This window comes from Euprymna scolopes, chromosome 1 (genome assembly GCF_053919585.1).
Source record: "Euprymna scolopes isolate OS-2025 chromosome 1, ASM5391958v1, whole genome shotgun sequence".
NCBI lineage: Eukaryota > Metazoa > Mollusca > Cephalopoda > Sepiida > Sepiolidae > Euprymna > Euprymna scolopes.
In genome coordinates, this window is record NC_136482.1 from 184812674 (window position 1) to 184826484 (window position 13811).

The 13811-nt window shown below is 32.0% G+C and overlaps 1 protein-coding gene across 1 annotated transcript in view; it reads left to right on the forward strand.

Moving 5' to 3' along the window:
• LOC145278224 (myb-binding protein 1A-like) overlaps positions 1 to 13811 on the forward strand; it is a 102889-nt gene that overhangs the window by 13599 nt on the left and 75479 nt on the right. The window contains exons 4-9 of the mRNA XM_080130514.1: positions 1618 to 1689; positions 6414 to 6521; positions 9453 to 9578; positions 12039 to 12131; positions 12615 to 12717; positions 13267 to 13355. Of these exons, the coding sequence (XP_079986640.1) occupies positions 1618 to 1689; positions 6414 to 6521; positions 9453 to 9578; positions 12039 to 12131; positions 12615 to 12717; positions 13267 to 13355 (591 nt within the window). The remainder of the gene's footprint in view (positions 1 to 1617; positions 1690 to 6413; positions 6522 to 9452; positions 9579 to 12038; positions 12132 to 12614; positions 12718 to 13266; positions 13356 to 13811) is intronic.

Consider the following 13811-nt stretch of genomic DNA (forward strand, 5'->3'; position numbering starts at 1 on the left):
GAGAGAGGTTTAGTTTTCTATGTAAATTTGCAAAAAATGATTCCCCTTTCTTTTTGGGTGATATTTTGCAAGGACGTTTTTATTTAATTAAATAAAAATCTTCAGATTATGGTCAATTGAACACCAAATCATCAAATTATTAGGGAAAACATTATGAAAAAAAATTGACTGTTTAAATTTTGGAATATTTAAATTGTTAACCTTTTTAACACCATTGTTCTTTAAATCAAACATAATTTTCGTAGTGTAAAAGTCATAATCTTATTTTAAATTTGATTATTCTCACATATTTGCACAAAACGAACTTGATAAAGGTTAAAGTTCAATATAAAAATGGCCACCCTTCATTGTTATGTACTTCCATTTCTTGTAATAAATAATTTTACCAAGAATTCATAAGTTTTGATTATAGCTGATGACATTCAAATCATTTAATTTTTTCATAAATAATTTTATTAAGAAATTTTCGTAATTTTGGTTTCGGTATTGATTATAGCTAATGGCACTCCAATAATCTATTTTAAAAAAATAATTTTATCAAGAATTCTTCATAAGTCTCGGTTTCTATTTTAACTGATGGCACCTTAGTAATCTTCTTTTTTTTTTTATAAATAATTTTATCAAGAATTCTTCATAAGTTTTGTTATTACTTTTCCAGTTTAACTGGGGATTGATTTCCTTTTTATCAACTAACTAAATCCAATTGCAGACAATTTGCTAACAGTTTATTAAATCTAATTTTTTTGTGTTAATTCCTATGCTTGGTTTACTGATGACATTTTTAGAGTTGGAAATATGCTTCTATGCCTCTTGTCAAATTCTCATAGGTAAGGATTGAATGATATTCTCAAGACTCTTTTCTCTGAGATTGACTGATGTATACATGATCAGGAAATCACTCACTTTTACTAAAAACATACTTTTTCTAGATTAACTGTGGATATCCAATTTTGCTTATCATGAGTTTCTTCTGGTTGATCATCCTCTAAATCCCTTGTCTAGAAGTGTTACATGTTGATCTGAATATGTTTATGAACTGAAGTAATGCACTTAAACACACAAGTAATTCTTTACCTTTCTCTCTTTTAACAGCCACTGAATGATCATAAAATTGAATAATTTTCTAGACGTGTTTTGTTCGAATCAATCGCGTAATGGTTGATGTAAGAGTATGCTGTAACCTTTTGTTTCATCATCAGTGTCAATGATAATATGGATTTGGTTCAATAAAAAAAAGAATTAAATGATTTTATTTGTTTATATTGGTGATACCTTTTGCCTATCTAACAGAAAAATGCTGCATTATATTTATTCCTCATTCAATTTTACTTGGCAACTGAAATTGAAATTTTTTTTTTCTATGCAAAAAGAATAAGCAATCGGATCCGTCTACCCATCGATATAAGAGATATACCCCTGTCATCAAACTGTGTCAATCATATCTACATTTCAAAAACACATTACTCACCCATCTGGTACTAGCTAAGAGCAATGTAAAAATGCTAGTAGAACAATGCCCCCTGCCCACGCCAAAAAAAAAAAAAAAAAAAATGAAAAGAAACCATCAGAATAAAAGAATTAAATTTTAAATTAATTTTTAAAAAATTTCTTTTTCAGGAAAAATCAAATTTTGAAATTGGGAAAGGTTATGCATTAGCCTGTCTTATCCAATCGGAGTTTATTTTGCAGGTAAGACCATTATGTATTGTTCTTGTTCAGTGTTGAATAAAAAAAAAATCATTAAAAATATTTTTGTACTCTCACTTCTTCCATCCTTCAAAAACCCCTTTTTAATTTTAACATTGTAAATTAAGAGCTGTTTATGAACTCAAAATTACAACTATCATTCAAAATGATTTTTTGATTTTAAAATCAAATTTTAGTTGAAGTATTCAAATTTTCTTTCTCTATTGGTGAAACATTGTTGTTTTATCAATCAATTTCAAACATCAGCTAGCATTGTAATATATTGAATATCCTAATAGGCTTAGCCATAATGCATTTGAAAGGAAACAAAATGAGCCATAGCATAGAAAAGGTGCACCCAATTCTAGATAAACAATGATAAACAGGAAATACTGGAATAATTTTTATCATGTTAGAAATAGTAAAAAGATGGTTTATGTAAAAACTCAGCAACAATCCATCAACTTCATGCAACAGCAGTACACCATCACTGCCATCTGAGATATACATCAGCTGTTACTCGAAAGAAAGTCCACTACCAAACACCAAAGACCAAACATGTGGTTCTCAGTATGATATTAAAAGACATCCAATGATGAGGCCCCAGTTGAAGGCTGGAATGTGAGTTGCCCCTTAGTTACCATTGCTCCTAGATCCACTTTAGTACTGAGTGGTAACACCTGTTAGAACACCTGGCGCTACCAGATTAGGCTGTCTAGAGATACTGGTTTCCTAAACAAATCCATCAAACATTGATGTTACTGTTTTTTTTCCTTTGCAAAACTCAATCATGTTCTACAAAATCAAAAACAAAAATGATCAAACCAAACACCATCAATAAATAGTTGAATATACAAAGAACTTAGGAGCACATAATCTTTTTCCAAAATTACTGGGTTCAGCATGAGATAACAAAAAAAAAATGATTGGTATGCTTTAAAAAAACAAAAAAAAAAAAAACCCAAAAAACATGGATCAACTTCAATACTCTCAGAACACTGAATTGATTGAGCCATTCTTACTCAGTTGGAATATATAAGATAAAGTCATTTATATATATTACAATATATTTAATGTGAATTTATCAACCTTTATTCCCTTGACTAGAGAAACAAACCTAGAAACGGATGATCAAGCCTTTATGTGCTTTAGACTAATCATGCAACACAACATTAGCTACTTTTACTTTCTCTACCGCTCTCCCTCGACCCAAGACTGCACCATAATAAACAAAGTATCTGACAGCATAGACACAGCACTCTCCTTCGTCACTAGTGCCCAAGTACATGTATTTGGTGACTTTAATGTCGATCAAAAAAACTGGCTTGGATTCTCTACTTACACAGATGCAGCAGGCAGCGCAACTCATAGCTTCTCTGTATCTCACTCCCTATCGCAAATGGTTACTTTTCCAACCCGTTTCCCTGATCAGGAAGAACAACACGCATCACTATTAGATCTGTTTTTGACGACAGTTCCTGATGATTGTGTAACGAAAGCCGACAGCCCACTTGGAAACGCTGATCATGCGGTGATAATGGTTGAAATCGCCCTAAACTCTAGACCCAAAACTGAAGAGCCAGTTCTCAAAACAATGAGATATTATAAAAAGGTTGACTGGGAAGCCATCAGAGATCTTATCAGAGACGCCCCATGGGGAAATATTTTTTCTCTTCCTGCTGAACAGTGTGAAACCAAGACCACTGAATGGTTCAAAACTGCAATCGAAGCGCATGTTCCGATGCGGAAATTCTTTAGCAAGCCCCACTCTCCCCAATGGTTTACTTCGACTTGCACAACTGCCATTGCTCAAAGGCAGCATGCATTCCGCAGGTTTAACCGACATAAGTCCAGTTCAAACAGACAGAAGTACATAGAAGCTAGAAGTAACGTTAAGAAAGAAATAGCAACAGCTAAGGGGGAATTTACGGAAACCACTAAAAAAACGCATCGAAGCACAAAAACTAGGAACTCGTGACTTCTGGAAAATCTACAACAGTGTAGTAAATAATGGGCAATCAACAATTCCCCCACTAACCAACAATCACGAGGTTCTTTGCTCAGCAACCGAGAAGGCTAACATGCTTGCCAGTCGGTTTGCCTCAAACTCCACACTGGACCCTCTAAACAACCCCCTACCTCAATTTCCTATGCGGACTGACGCCACGCTAGACGATCTGATAATCACCCCTGCTCAGGTGCATGCTATCATAAAAAACCTTGACACTTCAAAAGCATGTGGACCCGACTTCATCCCAGCTGTGCTATTAAAAAAGTGCTCAGTCGGAGTAGCTTCAGTTCTCTCCAAACTCTACAACAAATGCCTTAATGAATCTTGCTTTCCGGGCTGTTGGAAAACTGCTTCTGTGGTACCAGTATTCAAGAATTCTGGCGAAAGAACTGACCCATTAAATTATCGCCCTATTAGCCTCCTCCCACTTTTTGCCAAAATATTTGAGTCCTTAATTAACCATGCTCTAGTTCAGCACCTTACAGATGCTAAACTTCTGACCGACCAACAATATGGATTTAGACAAGCCCGTTCCACGGCAGACATCCTAACTGTAATCTCTGAACGCATATACCATTCACTGGACAAAGCGGGAGAGGGCGGAGCGGTAGCTCTAGATATATCTAAGGCTTTTGACAGGGTATGGCATGAGGGTCTCCTCAGGAAGATTAGATCATACGGTATCACTGGTAGAATACTTAACATAATTAAATCCTTCTTAGATAAGAGAAAAATCCAGATTGTCCTCGACGGTTGTACATCTAAACAATATGATATAAATGCGGGAGTGCCCCAGGGATCTATCCTTGGACCTCTGCTGTTCCTGATATTCATAAATGACCTCCCCGACAAAATTGCCTCTGAGATGGGTATATATGCTGATGACACCACACTCTATAGCAGGCACGACAGGAAAACAAATGAACATATATCTAAAGTAATGGCAGAAACACTAGAGGATGACCTCCAATCAGTAGTGGAATGGGGACAAAAATGGATGGTCACGTTCAATGCCACCAAGACAAAACTGGTTTCATTCAATAATTACAAGAAACCTCTATCACCTATAGCAATGGCCAACGACTCTTTATCTGAGAGTATGTCTTTCAAGCTCCTTGGCCTAACGTTCACAGGAAACATGAGTTGGAACAATTACATCGAGGGCATTGACAGGGCCGCTGCGAGGAAGGTGGGCTCTCTCTACCGTGCTAGAAAACTTCTAACACCCGAAAGTATCCTGTACCTCTATAAGGCCACCATTCGCCCATGTATGGAGTATTGCTGTCATATTTGGGCTGGTGCATCGGCTACTAGTCTCTCGCTCCTTGACAGGGTTCAAAAGAGAGTCGCAAATCTGATAGGCCCTAAACTGACATCTAAGCTTCAGCCTCTGTCCCATTGTTGAAACGTTGCATCCCTCTGCCTGTTCTACAAGTATTATAATGGTGAATGCTCTGATGAACTGCAAGCACTTGTGCCCCCATGACGTGAACACCCTCGACAGACCCGACAAGCTGCAAAATCCCCCCCCCCCCACACTGTAGAGATCCCTAGATGTAAAAGATCTTTCTACTCCAGTAGTTTCTTCCCCAGAACTGCTAGACTTTGGAATTCCATTCCAGGTCACTGCTTCCCCAACTATACTGACATGCATAAGTTCAAGTGCAACATGAACCAACATCTTGCTGCCCTAATCCCTACATAGTACCCCAGTAGATGTTTCCCCTGATAGTAGCCCCCTACACCAAAGTGGCAATGTGCCTTGTTTGGGGTGAAAATGTAATAAAAAAAATAAATAAATAAAAATAAGGCTTTTTTTCATAAATAAATGATTTAGTTCTGGGATTGAATTATGTTAGAAAAGATTGTTCTAATTAGTTATAGTTTATAATTAAGTGGACAAGTTACTTCTCTCTTTCAAAGCTATCACTGTATTTCTCCTTATCCTTTATTTATTTGATTCAACTCTATATTTCTAAATATCTCTTTGAGCACTGAGAGAAAGAGTTGCTCTCTTTTTTTTCAGTACACCTTGCCATTCAATTTACATGCACAGCTGTATAAACTGTTAACATGTTTGTAAAGTAAATAGCAAAATAATATTTCTACATAATCTAATTCATAAAACTTGCTATGCTTGTCCGTCTCCATTTTTTTAAAGTGCATTTCCTCTGAGACACAAGGCCGCAAAGCAGGAGAAGGCGAATCAAATGAGTGCATTTTTTGTGGATTGTTCTTTTCTGAGTTTTAAACTGGTAAAAATAGTTGCTAAAGGTTGAAAATTGAAAAAAAAAAAAAAAAAGAATTGAAACTTGGCAGGTGGTAGTTGAACTCTCTTACATGCATGTACAAAGCTTTTTTTTTTTATAAAACTATTTCTTAGCTGTCTGGTGATAGTTCAAACGGTGATGCATAACAATGGAGTGCTAAATGTTTTGCTTGTGATTCTAGCTCACTCGTGTCACTCAAGTCATATTTTGTATTTTATTTTTGAAATCACTACTATATGTTGCTAATGATGAGAATATATATATATTGCTAATAAGAATGTATATAAAAGTAAAGAAACTTATTTTTAATTATGCAAGTCTTAACATACGTGTCATAGTTGATTTCTTTTAATGAAATCAAAGTAAAATAATGGCTGTAACTCAATGGATCATGTGTATTTCTTGTCAACTTTAAACAATATTTTTATTTTAATGGAATTTTTCAGGATAAGAATGAAATCACTAATTTGGTACAAAAACTTCTTGAATTTCATTCCGAAAAGCTTTATGTCCAATGTGTTTGGAACCAGAATTTACCATTGTTGATCAGAAAGGTTTGTATTAAATTGTTGTCTCAAATATTCAATACGAATATAAAATACTATTAAATCACTTAAATGGCATAATCATACTGACACCCAGGTTAGATCACTGAATTTAAGCATTATTGAGCCTATTCAGAACTAAAATGGATGACCATTTGGAAATTCAAGGTGCTGTATGTGCTCTCTGCTTATCTCAGCATTGTTTCCAATCGTCCTGAACTTCTTGTCACTGGAATTAAGCAGTGTCAATTCAGGTGTGTTTGGGGATTGCGCAACCCTCGCTTCACAATTACACATGGGGGGGGGGCAGCATTGTCTCACCAGATAGAACGGAGGCTAATGCAGTGCAAATGGCATGGCATGAAAGTGTGTGATTGGCAGACAATAGAATTGGTGATGTGGAGTTCGAACTCTATCACATCTAGTGCATACATTTATCCAGTCATACCATTCAGAAATGGTGTGTGAACTTAAAAATTTCTCTCTGACTGTGGATAAAAATAGTAATGTGTTCAATTAATTATATAGAATGAATCGTTGATCAGTATGTATTGTGTGGGGGTTAAATAGGGGGTTGATATATTGTAAAACAGACTAATGAAGTTAAAATAGTTAAAGGTGTTAAAAAGATTCACTTTGCATTTTTAGTTTATATCTAAAAATTTTATTTCAAAAGTAGTTAAATTGTGCAGTTGGGGGAATAAACAAGTATTTGTACACTTTTTAATTGATTGCATTTTTCAACTAATGAAGAAACATTTCATATAATTGTACACCTAATAACTAAATATGCATAGAAACAAAATCAATTTATAATAGAAATAATTTCCATTTTAATGGATGAAAAAGTATTTGTACAATGTAAACTTAAAACTTTGAAATTGCTTTAATAAAAAATTCAAGTGAAATATTCTAGAAGGTTTCAGTAATGTTTGATAGAATTACTTTTAGCCTAAAAATACAAACAACATTTTTTAATTGGTATTTATGGAAGAAAGTGATCATTGTGGTAAGAGGTAAAAAAAAAATAAAAAGATTCACAAAATATATTTAATATTAAGTTCTGGAAAGAAGTAAAAAGGGTTCTTGTCTAAAATTTCCCCTATATTAAAAATATAAAAATAAAAAAATCCGTATTAGTATACGTACACATGACGAAATGAAAATATCATATTCCAAAAATCACATAAATTGATCTAGTTTTATTTTTATATAGACAATCATTTTTAAGCGATTAATGGAAATTCGTAGGCATTACAACATGAATCTAATAAGTATAAATTATTGTTGAATTATCTCCCTTTATTTCTTGACATTTTTTCTTTTTTAAATGCCAGATGAGGCAGTCACTTCTCAAATGTAAGTTCAATATAAAAAAGTACAAACCGACTGAAAAATCAAAGGATTGGAGCTTCATAACAGATTTCTTTGATATCCGTGAAGAAATTTATTCATCAAATCAAACAAAATCCAATGGTTACTCATAAAAAATTGCAGTGAAATTTACCTTCATTGGGGATCTGTCTCATTTCGTTTTGTATTAGAGATTTTTTACATTGTGAATTTTGTGTTCATACTAGACTTCCATAAATAGCATAGACATTTTATTTTATTTATAAATCAAAAATTATATATATATAAAAAAACGATTAATGATAAGGTTTTCATTTGAGCCTCTAATGACAACAGTCTAGGCTATTGTTGAGATGGCAATGCCTATGGAGCTCTCCAGGCATATTTTGTAGGCCAGAATGCTCTTCCTTTTGAATGTTGGCTTTTTGAATCCCTCATGCTATCACTTGTTTGTAAGAAGGAGATTAATATCCATAATATAAGGTTCAGAGCTAGGAAAAGCTTGTTAATTATGATGCAATAATAGAATGGGGGTGAGTTTTTATTGTAACTATTAAATGCTCAAATGTTGCTGTAAAAAGTTGTATTTGTAATAAGGAATTTTTTCTCAAATAATCAGGAGTAAATATTATTAATAGTAATTTAAAAAGTAATTAAATGTTTACCACAAATTTTATTCTGTTGATCACACAATTTTATTTGAAGGTTGTAAAACTTCTCTGCACACCATTAGATTTTTTCATAAAAAAACGTCACTATCATGAATGCTACATTCATTTCTATAGAGGACAAACAAACTTGTTTTATTAAAATGCATGCTAATTGTGTTTGTTGATATTTGTTACACCCTGAAATTCGATGTAGTTGACCTTTTCATGAAAGAATTTGATTGTTTTTAAATTGGGAAAATGTTCTTTTTTTTTTTTTTTAAATAAAAATAATTGCTTGAATATTTCCAAGTGCAACTACACTATTAATACAGAATAATAATAATGATGATGATAGTAATAATAATAATAATAATAATCCAAGTTAATAATACAATTATAAACAAAATATTCTCAGGATAAGAATGGGTTTTTATTTTAATTCTTAGATAATCAAATTGACCTGAAATTGTTTTGTTGTAAAAAAAAAAAAAAAAAAATTTTGTAATAAGAGATTTTTTTTTTTTTTTTTTTTTTTTTTGTAATGATCAGAGAATTTTGGAATCCTGTATTTGGATATTGCTTCATAAAAATATGGCTAGGAATCATTTCCTGTTTCTGAATTTTTGAGTGTTGATAATTTGTATTATTAGGATGACTGTTCTCATCTTGAGTGTTATTCACACAATGTCTTGGCCGATGTAATCTCCAACCTTCTTCAGATGCATCTTATCAAACCCTTGAATCTTTCTGTCTGCAGATTCTTAAGTTTTCAAGAAATATTCTTGAAATCGACAAAATAAACTTGTAGGTTAGAGATGACATTGTTTAAAACGTGTGTTTTATGTGATGACACTCAAGATAAGAACAGTAGTCTGAATAATCCAAATGATACATATTGCTTTTGTATATGAGTGAAATTCTTTGTTTTTGTTTTCAGCTGCTGAAAAGTGGAGATTTTAATGAATATGTGTGGCCATTATTAGAGAAAGATCTTTCCTCTGGTTGGATTAAAGCAACGCCAGAAAGACTGGAAGTTCTTCTTTTATGTAAACAACAATTCCCTGTAAGTATTTAATCACATTGTAAATGGCCAAACTATTATTATATGTGGCAGAAAACATAGAATAATTGACCATTTGATGAAGGTTTTGCTTTGAAATATACGAATATAAAAAGTAAAATTTACAATTTAAGCAAATGATGGAGAAGGAGGGTGATATTGAATTTGGTAAATAGTGCAAAGAAGGAGGAAACTGGGTTCTTGTCCAGAATTCCTTCTTTATTTAAAAACAAAAATAAAGAAAAATCTGCATGATGTATGTACCTGTAATGAAGTGAAAATATCATATTCCAAAACTCACACAAGTTGATCAAGTAGTTTTATTTTTATAATAAAGAAAATCATTTTTAAACAATCATAGGAATTCTTAAGCACTACAACATAAATGTCAGGTTTTGAATTATGATAGTTATTTCCCTTATTTTTTTTTCTCAAAATTGTTGACGAGACAGTCACTCTGATATTCATAAAATTTGATTTTCTATTTTAAAAATAAAAGTAGTTTATCAATTTACAAAATTTTTGGAATATAATATTTTTGTTTCACCTGGGTACGTACATCATACACATTATACTTGGGCAAGAACAAAATCCACTTACAGATGCTCTTCATGTGTGGAATAAAAATGTGAAAGTGATGTATGATATAAAAAATTAAATGCTGATACTGCATGTGTTGTATTTCAGAGGATGGGGGATTTTATGTTTATTTTATTATTATTATCCGAGTGTTTTTTTTATTATTACATATGTATGTATGTGCGTGCGCAGCCGTGATTGTTTGTCTATGTACGTGGTCGTGTCACCTCAAGTGTGTGTGTATATAGATGGCAATAAAAGTTGCCATACCTTGTGTCTGTTTCTTATTTTGGTCTTCTCTTTAGGGATGCGATTCTTCCCGTTACTGGTTGATGTTGGAAAGGAACATCTGATGAAAACATAAGGCCGATTTTCTGACATGCATTCTTTATTCGTCTACGAGTAAACTGGGGGTGAGGGGTGAGCTGTCGCATTGTCGATTTAAGGTTTTTTGAGTTTTCTTTGACGCATTTTCGCGTCTCCCCTGATACGTCTGTCTCGTCCAAAATCGGAAGGAAAACTGCACTTGCATGCGAACCAAAATATATCTTTCTCTCTTTCCTTTTCATGCTTCATTTTCTTTCACACGAACTGAATGACAAGAGAAAAATGTCCAAAATAAAAAGTGATTTTTGAGATTATATTGTCTTTGATTGTCTTGAGTAAACATGTCTTTTAAGTGACGAGGGTAAAGGAAAATAAAACTCAGGAGGCTTCCAGAACACTACTGCAAGCACTAATTAAAATTTAGGAGGCCCCAAGAGCACTACTAAAACCAATTTTCTATCCCCTCCCCCTCCTAGAAATATTAATTTAACTAGTATTTTATCTATATTAACTATAATTAATATTTCATTTAAATTCTATATGAATAAAAATAGCTACAATACTTGGCACGCATCGAACTCAAAATAATTAAATCTTTATTGGGATAATAGTAAGCAGTCTGCAGAAAATCTCTAAAATATAAGGTAGTAGAATCCATACTCTAGGATTATTCATACTTATAGAACAACAGCAGCGATCGTTTCATGCATGCCAAATTGCATAAACAAAACTTGTTCTCATTGAATTTGTTAGTACATGGTGTTGTTTTAGTATTTAGAATGCTGTGAGTGTCCCAGACTCTAGAGTGGACAACACCAGGCAATGCCTCGTGCATGCTCTCCATGTGGTTCGATCCATAGAATTGTTACAAGATTTTATAGTAGACGAATTTCTTAAACATATTAAATTCAACATGTAACATATTTCTTAAAAAGTAAGTTTATGTTCTATATTGAATATCAGGTATCTCGATTAGTTTTTTAAAATCATAATTATTTTTATTCCATGGTATCTTTTTTTATATATGTGTACTTAGAACCATTTTGGGATCAGAGATCTGTCTGGCAGGATTAAAGGGTTAGATTAATCAAAATGTGTGAATTTAAGGAAGAAAATGCTAAACATATGAAGAAAGACATTGTTCAAGAAGGGAGAAAATAATTGCTAAGTAATGAGAGACAACAAATTGAAAACAAGGATTAATATATCTCTTTTCTCTTTGCTTGCTGTATCGACTTTGTGAGAGACAAACTATCCAGTAAAAATCATTTTGGTGTTGGTGTTTTGAATTTCAGAGTCTGGTTCAATTTTATTCAGCCAGAAAATAAAACCTTCTTTGAATAATTTTAATAAGTATATAAATACTGTGTTATATTTGAAAATTACTGCATGAGAAGAATTGCAGATAAATTTATGAATAAATATGTAAAATTATTAATAACTTGAAGCATAAACTTTATCCAAGAAATGACTGCATTCTGCATTAATAAGTGTTGATGTACCATAAACAATTTGATTGTATGCTAATAGCCATGTTTAATTCTTTTCTCTCTACAGGAAAAAATTGACAAGTCATTTTTAAAGAAACACTGGAAAGGAAAACAGATTGTGAACTCGAAAACACACGAGAATCTTTTGTCGATTTTGAAGGTTGGTATTTCATTTTTCTTGACAGTTTGAATATTATTGACTGGGCAGATGAATGATTACTATGCATTCCCTCTCCAATCATTTTAAATCTAGAATTTTTGTACTTCTCCAGAATTCTCCCATATTAATATACCTATAGAGAAAAGAAAATATATTCCAAAAATCATGTAAATTGATTAAATAGTTTTATTTTTATTATTACATTTTATTTATTATTTATTTGAAATTTGAGAGACTAACCTACGCTAAGGTCCACAGAGTTTTATAATTATATATATGTATACATACATTAAGTTCAGATATATTTTTAATGTGAACTAAAAATCAATATTTCAGTTGTCTCAACCTTTTGAGATTTTTGTTAAATACACGTTCAATTGTATTTACATAAATTTTTATATAAAGTTTATAAGAAAAATCTTGCTGATCAAAGTTAATGGAATAATTCTTTTTTTTTTTTCCATTTTATTTATTTCCTGCTAGGATTCTACCCTTGGGCATCCAGTGATTCATAATGTCAATAAACTTCTGGTCGAAGAAGTTATCCATAGTGGTGAAATTGATAGCTTTTGGAATGAAGTTGCTGGTGAGTTTTTAGTTTATTATTTCTTAAATTATTTTCTTCATGAAAAATTTAATTTTTAAATGAATTCATCACATGTAAATTAAAAAAAAAAAAAAAAAATGGATGAAAGATATTTATTAAAATTACCAAATGATTATGCTGTGATCTGAGAGATATCAGAAGTTCCGGTTGATTGAGCTGGTTTAATTTTTAGAACGGAAATTAGATTTTTTTTTTTTTTTTTTGTCAACTATCTGCCTTTACCTCTAAGGGGGCCATACCTTTGAGCATCTCGCATCTTGATGAATAAAAAACTCCAACAAAATAGTGAGAATGAATAATGTTCGTCAGAGATTATCAAGTTGGCTAGTGTATATATATATATATATATATATATATATATATATATATATAATCATTTCCTGAAACATTAGACCCCAAAAATAGCTGATCTCTACAATTGGTAAATAACACTCAAATCAAATATTTGATATTATATCTAACGATATCTTTTTCATTTTGAGTTAAGCTGTGCAAAGTCTAAAATACTTAATTTTATTCAATTTCCAGAAAAGTTATTTCATGAAGATTCACACAAGAAACGATTGGGGATGTTTCTTTTGTCAGAGTTATTGAAATCTATCACAGAACCCAAACAGGTAAATATTTTTGAAAAAAAAAACTCGAAACCTTATCTTCAAAAATTCTTTGAACCTATTTGTGATTTCATTTGACTCTTTCACCAGAAGACAAATAATTTAATGCTTACTCATATACTTGTATACATTTTTAAGCGTCTGTTTTTTTTCTCTGCAATCTCATTTTGTTATCTATTCTCCACTCTACTTTGAAAAAAATAATTTGTTTGTCTCAATGAGTATCAGAATTTCTTTACTAAGAAAGCAATTAATTTCTGGAAAGAATTGAAGGAGGGGGTCATGAATATATAGTTTTTTTTTATGTAATACTCACTAGTTTATTGATTATCATACAAAGAATTGGGTTCTCCTTTGTTATTTTAGTGAAACCAATAGTATCTACTGAATTGTCATGTCACAGTAATGAACATATCCAAAAATTACGAAAATGATGAGGTAGAAAATTAATTATTATTG